The sequence below is a fragment of the Marmota monax genome, unplaced genomic scaffold (genome assembly GCF_021218885.2).
Source record: "Marmota monax isolate L192 unplaced genomic scaffold, Marmota_monax_Labrador192_F-V1.1 WCK01_AAM20220418_F8-fsc00007, whole genome shotgun sequence".
Lineage (NCBI taxonomy): Eukaryota > Metazoa > Chordata > Mammalia > Rodentia > Sciuridae > Marmota > Marmota monax.
The window spans coordinates 7,297,495-7,316,115 of NW_026692781.1; the positions used below are offsets into that span (position 1 = coordinate 7,297,495).

General features: G+C 43.2%; 1 protein-coding gene across 3 annotated transcripts in view; it reads left to right on the top strand.

Moving 5' to 3' along the window:
- Positions 1-18,621, top strand: part of Itga6 (integrin subunit alpha 6) — a 78,871-nt gene that overhangs the window by 17,761 nt on the left and 42,489 nt on the right. For all 3 annotated transcript variants that reach the window (XM_058580187.1, XM_046447314.2, XM_046447315.2), the window contains exons 2-3: positions 16,107-16,231; positions 17,914-17,993. In XM_058580187.1, the coding sequence (XP_058436170.1) occupies positions 16,107-16,231; positions 17,914-17,993 (205 nt within the window). The remainder of the gene's footprint in view (positions 1-16,106; positions 16,232-17,913; positions 17,994-18,621) is intronic.

Consider the following 18,621-nt stretch of genomic DNA (forward strand, 5'->3'; position numbering starts at 1 on the left):
TGTCTGGCATGTCCAGCTGGAAGGGGAGGCTGGGATGAGGCCCCTTTTTGGGGTGGCCTTATGCCCAGCTTACAAGTCCTTTACTATGGAAAAAGGAGAGAACTGATATTGGGCAACAGCCAGCAGCCCTGGCACAGCTACTAAGTCTGTTGTTTCAGTTATCTCATTTAGAAAATAAACTATGCGATCATATTAATTTCCTTTTGAAAACACTGAAAATTTTGGATTTCCTAAGTTATTGGAATAGTAAAATGGATATGGCGACCTACCAGGTATACGCTTGTTAAACATACCTTTTCTCTTCCTGATTTTAATTAAAAAAATATTTTTGAAAAATGATAAAACTTAAGTCATGTTTTCTTTTGCAAATGAGCTATGAGCTATTTGATAACAGCTTTTAAGAAACGGGTCTTAGGCTGAGGCTGTGGCTCAGTGGCAGAGCGCTTGCCTAGCATGTGTGAGGCACTGGGTTCGATCCTTAGTACCACATAAAAATTAATAAAGGCATTCTGTCCATCTACAACTACTAAAAAAAAAAAAAAGAAAGAAAGAAAAAAGAAATGGATCTTTATAATATTGATGGTTGTATACCTGGCATATAAAAATCTGCTTGATCACTACATATGTGAATACAAAATTAAGAATGATGACTAATTATAAAATAATCTTTATTCTCTGAAACAGAAATTTCCCAAGCTACTACTGCAAGCAACTACTGTGTGCCAAGTAGTACACAACGAGAAAGTGGGCTCAGTCCAGTGTAGACAGCTTCTTAGACTTGTTCCCTTGAAAGCAAAATTCACTAGAGATTGGCCTCCTATGGACAGGTGTGATTTGGCAACTGAAAAGTCAGGTATCTGTTAATTTAGAGGCACAGGAAATGGTTAAGTGCCACATATTATAAGGTGTGGCAGGGACTTTGTGAAAGTGAAAGAATAGGGTTGCTTGGAGCCATTCAGCAGAACTTGGGTCTTTTTCCTTTTCTTACTATTATAGACGGCAACATTTTAATTGTAATTCTTTCTTACAGGTATGCGTTGCTCAATCAGCTCAAAACCCATTAGAGCTAACAGTGGTTTTTTTGTTGTTGTTGTTGTTTTTAAAATATTTTTTAGTCATAAATGCATCTATTTTATTTTATTTATTTATATGCTGTGTTGAGGATCCGAGGGACTCACTCGTGCCAGGCAAGTGCTCTACCACTGAGCCACAACTCCAGCCCCTCATGTTTTTTAAATGAACTGATTATAGATTTAAACCTGTACTTTATAAATTTTTGTTGAAGTGGCCATCTAAATTACAGGCCAGTAGCTGTTGTGATTTTTACCTTGTCAGTGCCGATGGTATTTCTTTTCCTGGAGATTTTTTAAACTTCTTGTTAGGAGATCAGTGTTGGTAAACCAAGGTCACACCAAAACTCAATCCCAGGGATAGAAGCAGGTTTCCTTTCCCGTCTCCTCTTGGTTCTGTTGATCTCATCACTTCTGTTGGCACTCTATTTAGGTAGCTGAACTTGATGATTGCGATTTTACCCCCACCCCCCAACCCCAGCACATAGTAATGATTTCTGAGCTGCAGGAGTAGAATGTTGTGGGTAATCAAAACAGGTTCTACTGTGGAGGCTCCTTTATGCAAGAGCTCCTGTGCTGTTAGTCAGGGACACACCTATGGGAAGGTGCACTGAGTCAGGCAAGAACTAGAACCCGCAGGCACAAACATCACAAGTTTTGTAGCCACTGGAACCTGAGTTTAGTTCCGGCATGCTCTGTCAAGGAGACGGGAAGAAAAGGCTCTTGTGAAATTTTGGGAAGGCCAGGACAAAATTACTGATCTTGTGATACAGCTAAAGGCTACAAGTAATTCTTTGGGCTCCTGTGGCATATATCATAAAGCATTTAATAGATTTTAATTATGAATGACCTCTTGTAAATAAATACTTTTTAAAAAATGGTTAATCAGGGTTCTCTAGTGATGTTTATAACCAAGTAGAAAGGCAGAATAGGGCTACAGTAATACAAGATCTGGGAGCCAAGGGTGCTGGGCACAATTCCTGTGTTGTCACTTCCCTGCTGTGTGACCTTGGGCAAATTACTTATCCTCTCTGAATTTGTAAAATGGGTAGTGGTAGTACTGTCTATTTAATGAACTCATGGCAGAGTTAGAGTGTAGGAGATGATGGCTGTCAATAGTTTCTTAATATCTTATTTACCCTAATTTTCAGGAAGGGTATGTTTATCTTGGTAGGGGGTTTCTTGGAAAGTATAGAAATTTAGTTTTTTGAACATGAGGTTGTACTTCATTGAAAAAGGGAATCTTACTCTTGTAATCAACTTTCTATATAAACATGAAAACTCCAAGCTTGGAGGTGAACATTTTTGTTCCGCCGTGAGTTTTAGCTCCTACTTGCCCAACTGGATCAGCCAGTTGGTGTAGTTAGATAAAGTTTTGGTTTTTCTTGGCCAAACACCCTTCAGGTTACAAAAACTAGGCCCAGATTCTTGCCTTCAAGGAGTTTGTAGCCATGTTAAGTGGAGGTGGGAGAAATGCCTGCCAGGGAAGCTCACTTGGGAGAGGGTGACAGTGGAGCTGGGGTCTTCAAGGCAGGTTGGTAGGTACCGCCTGCAGTTGAAGCTTGGGAATCGTAGATGAGCAGGCTCTTAGAGGTGGGGTGGGCTGGCAGGAAACACATGAGCAGAGGCGCCTTGGCCCTGGCTCGCTTAGGAAGTGAGGGGAGTAGAGGCAGCATAGGGTAGTGACGGGGCCATGGCCTGGTGGTGCAGGGATGGCTCCAGTTGACCTGGGGAGAGGATGCCACAGCCCCTCAGGGAAGGGCGCTGGGCCTGAAGGTCTGCCCCTGTCAGGAACTTCTGAGCCTCAGCTTCTTCTCTCCAACTGCTGAGACATACTTAGAAAAAATGTATCTGGAGGACTCTGTAATTATAGAATGTCCTGCGAGTGTGGGTAGTTTGTGCACTGCTTGGGTTTGCAGCCTCCCCTGCCAAGAAAGATCCTGTGATGAATGAGTAGTGAGTGCCTTCCTAGAGTTGCGTTTGTGCCATCTGTAGAAGGTCAACGGTATGCTGTTTTCAGGGACAAGGGCACCTGCACCCATGGAGCTAGTAGCACCCTAGTGGAGGAGGGAAGAGTGCTAGTGTGAATGTGGGGCAGATCTGGGGAGGGCTTTTAGCTCTCTAGGAAGGGCTCATCAGGAGGAGCATCTTTGAGGAGGGGGTGGTTGGGTTAGCCCTCAGGGAGACACAGGAGGTATCTCACACATAGACCCAAGGCAAGAATGCTCTGAACTGAAGGAAGCAGCCGCAAGGAATGATGGGAATGTGGTTAGTATGCTCAAAAGGATGGGAGGTCTTTGTGGCCAGAGTGTACACCTGAAGGTGATGAGGCTGGAGAGGCAGATGAGCAGCTCCCCAAGGGCCGATGCCCATGGGAAGCCATTGGGGGTAACCAGAGCAGTGACTGTCGTGACCTGAGCTACAGGAAGAATAGCATCTGCTCTGTGGAGGGTCCTCTGAGGGGGATGTGAGGGTGGCACAGGAGAGGAAGCACACACACCTGCCACTGTCCAGGTGGGACCTGGTGGTGGCTCAGACACTTGTTATAGCGGAGAAGCCACTGGATAGTGGTCAGATTCAGAGAGAAATGTGCAGGTAGAACCCATGGAAGCATTGATGCTAGGGCTGTGGGCGGTGGGGGAAAGTGGGGAATTGAGGGCGGTGCTGGATTTCTGGCCTGAGCACCTGGGCAGATGGTGTGTGGGAATCACAGGGTGGGGCCTGGCATACTATACTAGGTGTGGAATGCTAAGTGCAGACATCTAGTGGGCAATGGAGTGTTTGAATGTGGAGGTCAGGGTAAAGTTTGGGTTGAAAAGAGATGTTTTGAAAGTCACTAGTGAATGGGTGTTTCCAGCCACAGGATGGAACTAGGAAAGGGGCTAAGATGCGATGGAAGAGGAGCAGCCAGCAAAGGTGAGGGTCAGTCTGCCAGGCTCGACCTGAACTGTGCATCAGCCTTGCTGTCCGTCCTCCAATTCTCCAGTCCAGTTCCTAGCTACATCAGATTAGAAGGTCAAAGCCAAACCAGATACGGGAAGCCACAGAGACAGACCCTTAGACCCCTCTCCTCTTAAATAAGGGAGGTGAGCCCCCAGTTTAAATCTCCTCTTGTGGAATGATTACAGCTGCCACAGCATCTGACCTTGAAGAATGGACAGGCAACAGGACATTTCCCAAAGGGTTAGAAAGGCCCTCGTGTTAACATTTGAAGTGCCAACAGCCAAGAGGCACCTTTGGTGCACATTCTCATTGCCAGCTTTAACCAGGTTTGCATTGGCCCAGTGTGTTTTGGGTTTCACCTCAGGGTGACCTCTCCATTCCTCTGAACTGCAGCAAACTCCTAACAGTCTTAACATTTTCCACTCATAAAATTAGACACCAGAGCAGTGATCCCACCCTCCTGTCATCCCACATATTTTTGAAATCACATGGTACTTAAGGCTATGTGTTATCTTGTCTGGTGTCTTTTCTTCCCTCCATTTTTAGCTGGGTGACTATATATTAAGGCCATGAAGGAATGTGACATTCTGCGGATTCCACTTAAATGTTGTAATGAAATTTGGTTTTGAAATTTAAGTTGGTGGAGAAAGGTAGAATACAGCTATTTCTTTGTCTAGCGTCCTGCAGCTGTCCATTTCTTCCTTTCAGGTGGTTTATTGATAAGGCCTTCAGAGGTCTCAAATGCAGGCTCATAGTTGATACGTGACCTGTGAGGCCCTCTCTGAGCCTTCATCCCTATTCCTGTAAAATTCAGAGCTCAGAGGAGATCAAGAATGGAGACCAGTGGGGGTGGATGGGTAGCATACTGCCAAGGAGATGCTGGCCCATTTACAGTGCAGACAGTGACATGGGAGGCGTGAATGGCAGGCTTTGCTGCTGGAGGTGATGCTTGTTGAGGGAGGAGTTGGGGGCTGGATGTGCCATTCAAGTATTCTGCCTGGAGGAGAGTGGCTGGGGCCCAGAGAAGTGATATTAGTGTGGAGGCTACAGTGTCACTGGGCCAGCTTCACGTGGTACTTCTGCTGTATTTTCTCATCTGTGTGTGTTCAAGTGGAGACGCCAAAATGGGTCCAGTAAAGACAAAAACGTTAAGGGACTGGGGACTGGGGTGCTGTGGGAGAGCACTTACCCAGCATGCATGAGGCCCTGGTTTTGACCCCAAGCACTGCAAAAAGAAACAAAACATTAAGACTGCCAGTTTAGGGGTGGGGATGTGGCTCAAGCAGTAGCGCGCTCACATGGCATGGGTGGGGTGCTGAGTTCGATCCTCAACACCACATAAAAATAAAAGATATTGTGTCCACCTCAAACTAAAATATAAATATTAAAAAAAAAAAAACTGCCAGTTTAAAACCAGAAATAAAGTTCAAGTTTCATTTGACAAATTGACATTTCTTCAGCTTTCTCTTAAACCCTTCTCTTGGGCTCATTTTGGTGTTAGCTGTAGCTGGTGCGTTATAGGTGAGGGCATTTGCCTTACTCAGAGCTGCTTTGGGAAACCTCTCACCCTCTCTAGGTTTTCCAACATAATGTATGCATTTCGGGGCAAACTGCTGCAAAGTGAAAATGTTCCTAAGCATTCAATTTTGAGAGACTCGTTTCTCTCTGTCTTTCAAATATACTTATTAGTAGACATTGCTAGTAGAGACACTGGCTAGTGGGTCACAGCTAGTGCAGAGTAGGCATTTGGTAAGAAGCTTGGACAATATTTCTGAATGAATGGGCACATGGAACATGGAAAAGTTGTGCTCTCAAACTGGCAGCTGGCATTTCTGTGTCACCTTTACTCAAAGATTTGCAGGCAAAACTTTTTGTTTCAAACAATACTACATTAACTATAAACATGTGAAATTTCTAAAAATCATAGTACAAATGGAAAATAATTTTTAAGGACATACAAGAATCTTTGAAGGAGTCTCTTGCTCGCTGGTATTGGGCCAAGGATAAGGGGCAGGGTGTTGGCGGGAAGTTCTGCCCATTTTCCTCTGCTTGTAGAGATCTATTTTTAGAAACACTGGAAAATTTAAAGTTCTAATCCATTTTGTCACCTTATCCCAGATGTGGAACACTGAAAAAAAATTTAAATAGTTTGATTTATGTAACATATGATGGTATAATGATATTACAATAATTATAATAACTTATATAAACTCTAGGTTATGATTTCCAACCTATTTTAATGCATCTGTCAATTTTGTTGAAATAGTCATAGAATTGAAAACTTCAGACTTAATGGGTTAAATCTGCTGGGTTGAAATTACTAAAACTGGACTTTCTTTTAAGTGTGTAACCTGCTTTTGGCTCATTACTCATTGAGTGTCCTTTGAGTGTCAGACACTGACCTGGGTCCTAGGAAAACAACAGTGAACACAACAGATGTACCCTCTGACCCCATGGAGGTGACCTTCTGGTGAGGGATAAGGACAGGGAAAATGGCCACCTGTGGTTATTATGAGGAAGGAAAGGTAAATAAGAAGTAAGAGGCGGGGCTTGGCCTGAAAGGCATAGGAACATTTTAAGCAGAGACCTGGAGGGTGATGGGAGGATTCCACGGGAGAGAAGAGCCTGTGCAAAGGTCCTGGGTCAGCTGGAAGAGTGTGAAGAAAGCCCAGTGTGGTGAGAGTGAGAGGGTGGGTCAATCCAGAGTTTGCCCTTGAGAGTATATAACCTAAAACCTGTTTACCAAGGCCATCATCAAATTCTGAGTTCTTGGTATGTGAGCAGAGTCTAATGTGAATAAGAGATACTGTTAGATGTCCTACTGTGGTAGGGCAGAATGATGCTCACAGAGAAATCTACATCCTGACCTGCCAAGCCTGTGAATGTTAGGTTAAACAGTACAGTGAACAGAACAGATGTAACCTCTGACCCCATGGAGGTGACCTTCTGGTGAAGGACAAGGACGGGGGATTAAGGCTGCTAATTAGTTGACTTTCATTAGGGAAATCATCTCGAATTCTCCAGGTGGACTGGACGCAGTCTCAAGGATCTTAATAATGTGGAAACTGGAGGCAAGAGAAATTTGAAGCTGCTGTGCTGCTGGCTTGGCAGATGGAGGGGACCACGTGGCAAGGAAATGGGCAGGTTTGAGTCTGGAGAGGACCAGGAAACAGGTTGTTCTCAAACCTTCAGCTCCGATGAACCTTGATTTTAGCCCCAGAGACCTATGGGTGGACTTCTGACCTAAGGAACTGTGAGATAAGTCGGTGTGTGTTTTAACCCACTAAGTTTGTGGTGACTTGTTCCAGAAGCAATAGAAAATTAACATACTGCCCAGCTCCACAACTCATGGCATAGATTGCTGTTACACCAGGTCACTTGGTCATAAAGCCTCTGGTACTTTCCTTGCTGTTGGCATGGAGAGTACCTTTGCAAATTACACCCTCGAGGTGGTTGACCTATGATCATTCCTCAGTAGATATTTTCTCAGGGCCTTCCATATTCCTGACCCTGCTTGGATGAGCTCATGGGTAAAAGCAGCAAGACGTGTGTTCTCAAGGAGCCTCAGTCTAGAAGCCTCACAACCCAACCCACCCAGAGGGCCCGCAAGGGTGGGAGTTCATGTCTGCATGCGAAACCCAGCAGTGGAGCATAGCAAGGCAGTTGTGACTGGCAGAAACTTTTCCCTGAAAAAGAAGTCTTAACTCCTGAGAGGAAAACTAGAGCTTAGTCCAACTTGTTTATACTTACTTTGAGAAATGACCAAAAGGTAGTAGTGGCCAGGGAGTAGTGGCAGGGTGAGGACATTTAATAACCCACTGGTCCTTGGAGAACAAAGCACAGTCTCTTCCTCTGGAAGAGGGACAGTACTTCTCTCAGTGGGCTCCTGGAGAGTCAATGTGTGTGTGGCGGGGAGTTTATAAGGCCAGTGGACCTTCGGTGACAAGACAGGCTGCCTGCCCTTGGTAACCTGATCATGTGGAGACTGACCACTGGACTCCCAGCCAGAACTCATCAGTGCCAGTGTCACCACTGCCAGATGCACCTTTGAGCAGGACTCACTGTGGAATTTGTCTGCTGTGTCAATCATGTTCCTCAGCCAGCTTTGTGCATGAGGATGGGGTGACCATATCATTTATCTTCCAACCTGCAACATTTTTGAATGAAAGAAAAGGTGCGGGGTGAGCACTGAGCTTTCAGACCGAGGGCTGTCCAGGGGAAACCTGGGTATCGGTCCAGCTAAGGCCTGGAAGTAGTGACCATTTCATCTGACAGTCTGATGACCAAAAATGGCTCAGTAAAGTGTGGATTTTATGCAGAAGTGCCCAGGATTCCCAGAAAGAGAAGGATTGGCCCAGGTACCCTTCTTTACAAGCCTGTCCATAGCATAGAGAGCTTTATCATATTGTGGTCTCAAAGAGGTATTTTTTTCCCATACCCCTGACTATAATTTATTTTATTTATTTATATTTTATGTTCATTTATATTTATTTTTTACACCCAAATTATTGCTTCTTATGTTTGAGGCTTCACAAAAGCATTCTTAAGGGAGCTGCTCTCTTGCTTACTTTATTTCAAATGACCAAGTTCTGTTTGTTATAAACACCTAAAAGTACCTAAAAGTACCTTGGTCAGTTTTAATTAATATGGGTGCCTATAGAGATTGGTATTAAAATATTTTAAATTGAAATACATTTAAGTTGATTTAAAGGAGAGTCACATTCAAATGGGATTTGACACCATACTTATAAGTCTTAGATGTTATAAACTTTAAAATGCTCAGGAAAACTGGGTTAAATATTTTTTTTCTTTGACAAAGGAATAGAAAAGAAGTTAGAGTTTGAATGAAATCGAGATGAATAAAATTATTTAAAAATATTTAATACAATGATTTTTAAATGTTTGTATAAATTAAGTTTGTATAAATTGTCAATTGACTGTTTTTCATTCATAGAAGTATAGTGTACAAGTTGGCAAAAAAAACTTTTTTGGGATTTTTTCCCCCCATTTCATTCATCTAGGCATACATTTGTGGCATTAAGTAGAGTATGAAAGATGAGTAGTGATAAGAGATAGGGAAACGAGGCTGGGTGGAACTCTGGTTCCTCAGATTCCTTTGAGAAATGACTGAATTTCCTTCGAGAAAGGACCCAGATGGCACACTGGGTGTCCAGGTTTACTTCCAGGATCTGAGAGATCACCAAAGGGCAGAAAGCAGATGGTATCTGGCAGATGACCTCAAGGGGAAGGAACCGCAGTCTGGAGCCCTTGGTGCCTAGGGAAGAGAGGGAGATGGCTGGCTCTTGGATGTTCCCCCTCCCCAGTCATCCTGTGAGGCAGGGGCTGGGAACAAGGAGTGGGTCTGGAGGCCAGGACAACAGTCGATACCATCCACCTCAGCAGAGTAGAAACTGCTGTCATTTAACATCCTAGCCACAAAAGCCTACAGCAGTTTTTTTTGGGGGTGGGGTGGGGGGTGGGGTTGATGTGTAGGTTTTATAAAGGTTAAATTTAATTACAGAGCACAAAAAGAATGAATTCCTTTAGAGGTAGGAAAGGCCAACCCATGACACTGAAAAAACAACAAAGCAAAGCCACTCAACACCCCCCCCCATCCCACACCCCTGCCCAATACTAGGGCCTCTCTTGTGGGTGATGGCACTGGGAGAATAAAGCCTCCTTCTGGCATTTGAGGGTTGGTGCATAGCCTGATGACCTGCTGCTTGCAGGGAATCCCTGGAGTCTACAGGCCCCACCCATGACTCCCTTTCAGAATTCCTGTTTGGGGTGAGACCTAGTCAGAAATGGAGCTTTGTGTTCAACAGCCAAACAAATAAGGACTATCAGGCATGCGATGAGACCTAGCAGCATACATGCAGTGTGGCCAGAGAAACCAATGGAAAAGCTCAAAGAAACAGTCCACAATCACAGAACTTCAGGAGAATTTTCAAAATGCTCAGAATTTAGAGAATATGTTGAATGCACAAAAGTAGTAGGATTTTTCATGTAAAGGCTCAATCAGAACAAAGGAGCTTTTATAGTTTATAAATATGACTGATGAAGTTTAAGTTTTCACTGGAAATATTAGAAAATAAAGCTGAAAAATATCAAAGCCACAGAGGGGTGGACAGTGAGACATAAAGTAGGTTACCCCAGGAGGTTCAACACCTAGCTAATTAACAGAGGTTCCAGAAAAAGGACAGAGAAAATGTAATGCCTGACATGATTCATGCACACTAACAGGTGTTTCCTAGAAATTAATGTCCTCGGCCTGCAGTGTGAAATATGTGAATAAAGGCTCACCACTTTAAAGCTGTCCAGGACACCTGGGGTAAAGTGGAAAAGTTGCCCTCAAAGGAATGCCAAGCAGCAGAAATTTCACTGGCCACACTGGATGCCAGAATAGAATCATCAGGGTTCTGGAGAAGTGTCTTCCTCCATGTTGGCTACACCCAAACTCTCAACCCGGTGGTGGAGCAGAATAAAGGGTCAGAGCTGGGAGTGCAGCTCAGTGGAAGAACACTTGCCTAGCTAGCATGTACAAGGCTCTGGATTCCATCCCCAGCTCTGCCTCCCCCCCCCCCCCAAAAAAAAAAGACTTGGTTTACTTATCATATACTATTAAGATGATATTTAAAACAAACAAGAGGAAAACATGGGATCTCAGGTCAAAGCAGATTACTCCTGGATAGCAGGGAAGGTGCTTTAGCTTCATTTTATATAGCAGACCTTGAAGGCCAATCTGTCTTAGGTCATAACAGAAGGTTCCAAGACTCTGAGAGGGTTAAGATGAAGTCTCAATTTAATACAAAGTGTAATTGGGAGCAGAAAGAAGATAGAGCTTGAGTAAAAGCAAACAATGTAGGAAAAAAGAAAAGCAATGAGAAATGCCAAGAAAAGTAGAAGTCATGGTCCAAAGGTGAAGGACACCAAGCAGTTGATAGGATGTTGAGGTCAGGGTGTGCAATATTGGCCTTAGATGGAAAGAGGATAATCTGGATAATTTGGTTCAACACTGAATAATACTTAACTGGGTATGTAAAAGTAGATGATTGTGGTTGGAAGGTACAAATAGTGATAGCTCTCATGGTGTGTAAAAGGAGAGCTGACAGATGGTAGGACTTGGAGAAACCAAGAGGAAAGTATAGAGGAAAGGGTCAAAATGCTGATAGTTTTGACGTCCCAACTGGGGAGTGGTGTTTTTTGTTAAATGTTGAAGGGCTAAAGAACATGAAGTGAAGGAAATGTATTTTCTTTTTCGCCTCCAAATTTAAAAATATACATTTTTTTGGAACGACTTAAAATTGTAAGTAAATAAAATGGTATCCTGAGGTTAAAAAAAAATGTTGAAGGGAAGATAGAAGTTTAAGTATTTAAAAATTAGAGTAGCAAATAGAATTGAGTGTATGAAAGTTCTTCCATTCTCATTTTGTGGGGCAAACTGTTATTGCCTAAAACTGATAAATCAAGAAATAAACATAATCTAGAGTTAAAAAGAATTAAGCCCAGAATAAAAAATGAGATTCACCTAGAGAGTAGAGCTTCAGATAATGAGTTTGGAATCTGTTGCTTTCCACCAAAACTTCTTTATTTTTTATTTCTTATAATTGATGTTTATTACTTTACCAGATATTAAATACTGAGTCTGAAGATGGGTTTCATATGAGAGATTACCAACAGTAATGCCATCTTCTAATTTTTCAGGTCATAATTTAGATGAACTAAGGTGCTGTGTTTCAGATTATGCAATAATAGTGTCCTTGTTCTAATGAAGTGATATTTCACATTTCCTGGGACAAAGTTGCATAGCTAGAGGCAGAATCTTTAATCCTTGAGGAAATGAATTACTGCCAAAGACAATAAAGCAAAGTCCTTTGACTTTTTAAAAGTGCCCCAGTGTTTAGAACTAATGATTGAAGTAGGTGGGCAAAAATAATTCAGCTCTCCTTGGGAGAGGATTTGAATATATGAACAGAAGGCTGGCTTACTTGAAGATTTTGAAATAACACTGTTAATAGCATGGTGTGATGGGTCCTGAACCTTTGTGCCAAGACTTCTAATCGAGATCCCAAATACTTGAATTCATATCATACCTATCACTTACTGTCATATGGGTATAGTTAGACTTTGGTGCATTTTATTTTCTAGATTTATTTCTTACCTTTAAAGATGATATTGTGTTTTTGCAAATTCTGAGTCTTTTTCTTTTATGTGGATTTCCTATATGTTGAAATCCCTAGGCACTTTTTATTTCAGCACAGCTTTAGTAGGGGCGATGGTCCCTTAGCTGCATTGAAAGCAACCTGGAAAGTGATCTTTCCTATTCCTTTTGGTGTCTGAAATGATCTTTGTTCAAACCCAGATGTTAGCCCTTCATTTTTATAAATTTTATTTTGTGACCTGGTATGGGAATGGACTTGTTGGTTGCTATTTTGTTAACTTCCACCACTTCCCTACAAAGGTGTGACTCACATCCCTTGGGCCTGTTGCTCTGAATGTAGAGCTGGTACTAGCTCTGACTTCCTCCCTCCGCTCTGGAAGGGTCAGTAACGAGTGTGGCTGCCTAAGAGAATGTTCTGAACAGGATGGTCCCAGGAGAGTTGCCGGGCATCCTGGTGGTACCCAGAGAGCACCTGGTTCTCACAGTGAACTACCTGGGCAGCCTGGGGCCCAGCACTTGGCATCAAAGGGTACTGGATGGAGAGGGAAGAAAGCTGGGATTTGAGCTGATATGGCATTTTGGCATGGGCTGAGAGTCCCTTTCTGGTGGGCTGTCCCTTCTGTACCTGCACTCTGCTGGCTCAGGAGGTAAGCTATGCTGAACAGCTTAGACCAGCACCCAGGTCCTAAATGACTTAGATTAGCAAGTGAGTAGTTTGTTCCCTGGTGTCATTGTTTAGACACAGCTCTATTTTTTGCTTATTTTCTTGTTCCTGCCAAATATAGCTTTAGCTAATGGACAGTGACCTCCTGCATTTAAGGCTGGTTCAAAGCACAATTAAGAGCCCTTGTTTATTTTCTGAGCCAGAAAGGGCAGCTTTGGGGATTAAGGCCCTACCACTTGCTGAGCGTGGTTGGGGTTACCATGTTCTTCCATCGTGTTGTGGCCTCGCTTTCCTATGACTCAGATTCTACCTGGTCAGTGCAGTGGTCCCTTGGCAAGGGTTGCATCAGAGCAGGGTGCCCTCTGCCGTCCACATCCACTCTTCCTCCTACGACCACCAGGGGATTTGCCAAAGGCGGTGAAGCACCAGTCCTCCTGCACCCCGGGTAGACTGCATGAAGGTGGGATGAGGATGTGTCTGGACTTTGACAGCTAACATCATTCCCCATAGATACATTGCCCTATTTTGTAGAGTTGTCTTTTTGAATTTGTTGTCTCTATCCCCCAAACCGCCCTGATGCTTCCTTCTGTATCCTGTACTTTCGTCTGCAGGAGCCTCCACATGTAAAATGGGAGGACCTGTCTGCAAGAGCTTGGCACTGGTACATGGGAACTCTTCTCACTACAGCCCCTGAATCCAGCCTGTGCATTCGAGTTAGATGCCTGTGCTGCTCCATACATACATGTTGGCCTTCAGGGTAGAGGGAACATGTTGAGGGTTAGAGGTACCAAGGAGAAAAGGGCCAGAGGAAGCCCTGAAGGACTCTCCCTTGAAGCAGCTTTTGAACCTCCACAGCTTTTGAAATTGCGGGAAGCCTTGGATCCCTTGTTCCTCGCAGGGCACCAGAAGGAGAGATAGTGGAAGCCTGGGGCTATGCTGTTCACCCTCTGACCCTTCTCCCCTGGGCCAGAGTTCTGCCCACCAGGCTGCCCATCCCCACCCCAGGCTTGTCATGCCACTGTGTCCCACTTCTCTGTTTCTTCTAGTGCTTTCCCCTACATCCTTTGCTGTGCTGTGCTCCTCACCTGGCCACCTGCAGCTCTGCTGTCATCTCTTGGTGACACTCTTCCTCCCAGGCAGGTGTTAGTGGGGCAGCACTGTGTTATGTCCTCTACCTCCCTGTGGTTTAGTGTCCTATATATGGATTCAGGGTCTCCAGACCAAGAGTTTGAGGGGTGGATGCCATTCCTTATTCAACTTGAGGGCTCTTGGTGAGTGTTTGTTGAATGAGTAAGTGAATGAATGAGCAAATGGGGTGAATGGAAATAACCAGCCTCCTGCCTGCCTTAGGTAGCTTAGGAGCCTCCTTGGGTGTGGGAAAGAAGAGGAAGTTGCTAGAGAAGACACAGTAAAAACATTGGGCCTCCTGGGCTGCTTTTTTATAGCGTCCTTCTGGCAGTTGGTTACCTTTACCCCTGTAGTTGCAGTAATGCTGATTCTTCCTTCCCTCAACTTGTCAGGGTTTAGTTTTAAATCTGTCAATATACGGAAGAGTTCTTGTTTCAGGGTTTCATTGGTATAAATTGTGCCCTCTCAACTGGTTGTGAACTCCTTAAAATCCTGAGATTTGTTTCCTAGCTAGGAAGCATTCTAAAGGAATGGAGACATTGCCCCAGGTAATTTTGTCCACGTCTGCCAAGTAGCTGTGAGATCATATGGGCAGAGTGATGAACCTCCCACCAGACCTCCGTTTCTCCCTCTGTAAAATCAGGGCTTGCAGAGTCAATGTGCCATCCCCTTGCTTACCCCGTTCTGATCTGGCGCAGGTTCCATCCCCACAAGTGCCATTGACCAAACTTGCAGGGTCAGGAGCAACATGAGTGGGATAGATGTGGGGTGGACCTCAGCAGACCTTGGCAGCCCATCCTTGTTTCTGCCTTCTAGTGAGAAGTTTTTAGCACCAAAGGCACTGACTGGTCTCTTAAGTTTCTGCTTCATTTCTGTACCTTGATGTGTATTCTTTCATTCTTTCAAAAAAGGATGGCTTAGAGGTGGAGGCTGGGATGTGGGAGGAAGGGCAACCCTGGGTCTCCTCACTGAGCCTCCTTAGGCAGGATGCACCCCCACCGGCAGCCGGGTTTCCAAGTGTACTTGCCTCCTGCTGCACCAGCTGCATTGTATCAGTTTAAAGAAAAACAAAAACAAACAAACAAACAAAAATCAAGTCCTTTATTGGGTTTGGATTGTGTTTTGTTTTCCTTTTGCACCTGAGTTTGTGGGCCTCTTGAAGGCCAGGAGTGGCTTGCTTTCTGTTCTGAGAGTTTGTTGTTTGTACATTTCTGTTCCCAGCTCTTTCCCAGATCCAGCCTTATTTACAGAACTTTCAGTCCTTGGTTTTTCTTCCTATTTATTCTCCTAGTTGTTCCATTAGTCTGGCAGACCCCAAAGATTATAAACCAATGGTGAGTGAAGAACCTTCTGGCTGTGAAATAGTAAAGTTTTAAGGATTGTGGGTTTCAATTGAGGGCCCTCTTAATAGGAACACAGATGAGCAGGAGAAGGAATATCTCTCCTCCTGGCACTCCCAATTCATCCCTAATCCTTTGTGGGAGAACTGATGGTGGTGGAGGAGCTCCTATGGGAAGACGAGAGTGCAATAAGTTACTTAGGAGGACAAAACATCAAGTTTGCACCTTAAATAAATGCAGTTTCTATTTGTTAATCACACCCCAGGAGAGCTGGGGAAGGGAAAAAAAAAATTGAAAGAGGCCGAGGCTGCAAAAGAGTAATTTAATTGAGTTGTATCTTATGCAAAGTCAATAGATAAACTAAAGGTCTAGAGTCTAGTCACAGTCTAGTACTTTACTGTTGAAAAGTACTTCAGGAAGACGCAGGGTCAGGATTGACATGTCATTGCTTATTAAATGGGTTGCTGGTGTGGGTTGTTCTGTCGAGTTGCCTATGCCATCCTTGGCTCAGGTGCAGAGGTCATATTCTTGAAAAGTATCCTAAACACCAGAATCATACCTGGCAGGAGTTGCTGACACTGTGACAGACAGTCTTATTTCCCCTTTGTTTTGAGACCCCTCTTCCTTTGCCTTACTGTGTCATGTGTATTTGTGCTGTGTGAACCAGGACTGAGAATTCTCTCTGGCTGAGAATTCACGGAGCCCCTGACAAAGAATTATCCCAATAGCTCTGCCTTCTGACATGTTGAATTATTAAATGTGTATTCAATTGAGGTCCTCAAATTCTGTTTCATCACCAGGTTGCTGGTGGGAGCACCTCGGGCAGAAGCCCTCCCGCTGCAGAGGGCCAACAGGACTGGAGGCCTGTACAGCTGTGACATCACCTCCCGAGGACCTTGCACTCGGATTGAATTTGATAACGATGGTGGGTTCTTCTGCCCTCACTTGGTATTCATTTGGCCACCCCAGCCTGCACCCTACTTGCTCTTTTCATGAGGAAGGAAAGGAGAGGATGCAAGCATTTATTCTTGCAGAGAGGACCTCTGGTCCTGACTTTTTTATTTGCCCTGAAAATATTTACTTTCTGGCTCACACTGGGATGAGGCATTTTTGCTGTGTCCTCTAATCCTGGTTCCTTAACTCTTACCATGTATTGCCATTGCCACCTAGTGCTATATTGAAGTTCTGCAGGAGGCTGTTGGAACGCTAAATTTATAACAGTGAAGAAAATTCATTGTGTATGTCTTGTACCCAAACAGCCAAAAGTTATCACTTGTTGTTGAAAATATTTGGGAGAAAGACTTTTAAATTTTTTATTTTTTTTATGGTGCTGGAAACCTAACCCAGGGCCTCACATATACCAGGTAAGCATTCTGCCAGTAAGCTACATCCTCAGCCCTGAAAAAGATTATTTTAAATATCAGACCACTCTCAGGGCTGACTAACATGGATAAAATATGTCCTACACTCTCATAGACTTGTTTTTGAGGATTCTGGGTGTCTAGAAGCTGCCATCATGTAGACCATGTTAACATTTAATTTAACTGGTTGAGCAGAGCCATTAATGTACTGAGATGCTCCTGCCAAACCTAATTTAATGTGCTCATTCTAAATGAATATATAGATTCATGCTTATGTTCTTTATCTTATAGGAATAGCATTTGGTGTTTTCTTTTACTGATTAAAAAATAGATCCTAATAATAGAAAAACTTGTAAAATACATAGACATATAAAGCAAAAAATCAAGATATACTGGTAACCTCAGTATTTAGTATACTCTTTAATATTTTGGCACTTTTCTTTATGTCTATGTAAAGGTGTCTAGTTTTTATACTTTTTGTAATGATGTAGGATTAAAGGTTGTACCTGTCTTGCTTCTCATTGAAAGAGGCAGAAATCTGGATATAGGGTCATAACATGTGGGTTTGAGTTGATGCTGAAATGACCACATGGTGGTATTTGTGCTTTTTCTTTTTTCTGGCTAAAAAAGTACCTCTCTCTCTTCTTGGTACTGGTGAAAGATTTCACTTGTCAAATGTGAGTGAATCTGGTGCCTTATCTTTGTCTCTAGTAAAGAAAAGGATAATTCATGCTATTTTGTAAAAATGAGGAGTACATAGAGAAGCACCAACTTTTTGTTAGTTTGAATGGAACAGGACTTTGGAGTCTGGAGTTTACATTATTGCTTTTAGGGCTACTCCTTAGCCATGCAATTTTCAAAACCTTTCTATATGCAGGGCCTTGGGTTTCAAGGGAGGGCAAAGGGGATTGTTGGGTAACATGGGCCATCATATAGAGAGATGTCTTTTATGTATAAAATTTTTATTTTTATTATTATTTTTTTTTGCAGTGTGGGGGATCAAAGTACAAGCCTATGGGCTTGTACTTTGCCACTGAGCTATGCCCCTATCTATAGAAGCTTATGATACATTCTTACCAATAACAATTTCTCTGTTTTCTTGAGATGAAAAATCATTTTTCTGTATTGACTAAATTTAATGAGTAGCTAGACTTGGAGTTAAGGCAATTTGGAAACGGTTTCTTGTATTTTTGTTCATCTGTTATTTTATAATCTGAGTCTATATAACCTGTCTTGCTTCCCACAGCTGACCCTACCTCAGAAAGCAAGGAAGATCAATGGATGGGGGTCACTGTCCAGAGTCAAGGTCCAGGGGGCAAAGTGGTGGTAAGTGCCAAGAAATAGTTAATTCCAGTGTTGTAATGCCTGCTATGTGATAGCGCTGGGCTTACAGCAGTGGAAAACACAGGCAGAGCCCCTACCTCTGGAGATGCACATTATAGCAAACTTCCTACATTATAGCAGGAAGTGATTTCAAGAAGAAACCAACCATCATTTTCCCTGTGCTTCCTGATGCGCTTTGATCAAAGTTATACAAACTTTCAGATTCAAAGAACTTATCAATGAACCTTTACTAAGTATTCCTAAAACTCTAGATGGTCATAAACAAAAAGCAAAACAAAACTAGACGTGGTTTCTGTCGTAGGAATATTCTAGTTTTTATAGATAAGTTATAAAAAATGTGGGAATGATCTTGAAAAGTAATATCAGGTAATTTTAAACTCTTGTTTATTCTGAATGTGTTATTCAGTTTTTTGTTGCTGTGACCAAAATATTTGACAAGAACAAGGAGGAAGTTCCTTAGAGGAGGAAGTTTATTTTGGCTCATGATTTCAGAGGTTCAGTCCATAATTGGCTGACTCCATTGCTTTGGGTCCCAGATGAGGCAGAACATCATGAGAGAAGTATGTGGCAGAAAGAAGCTGCTCAGCTCATGGTGGTGGGAAGCTGAGAG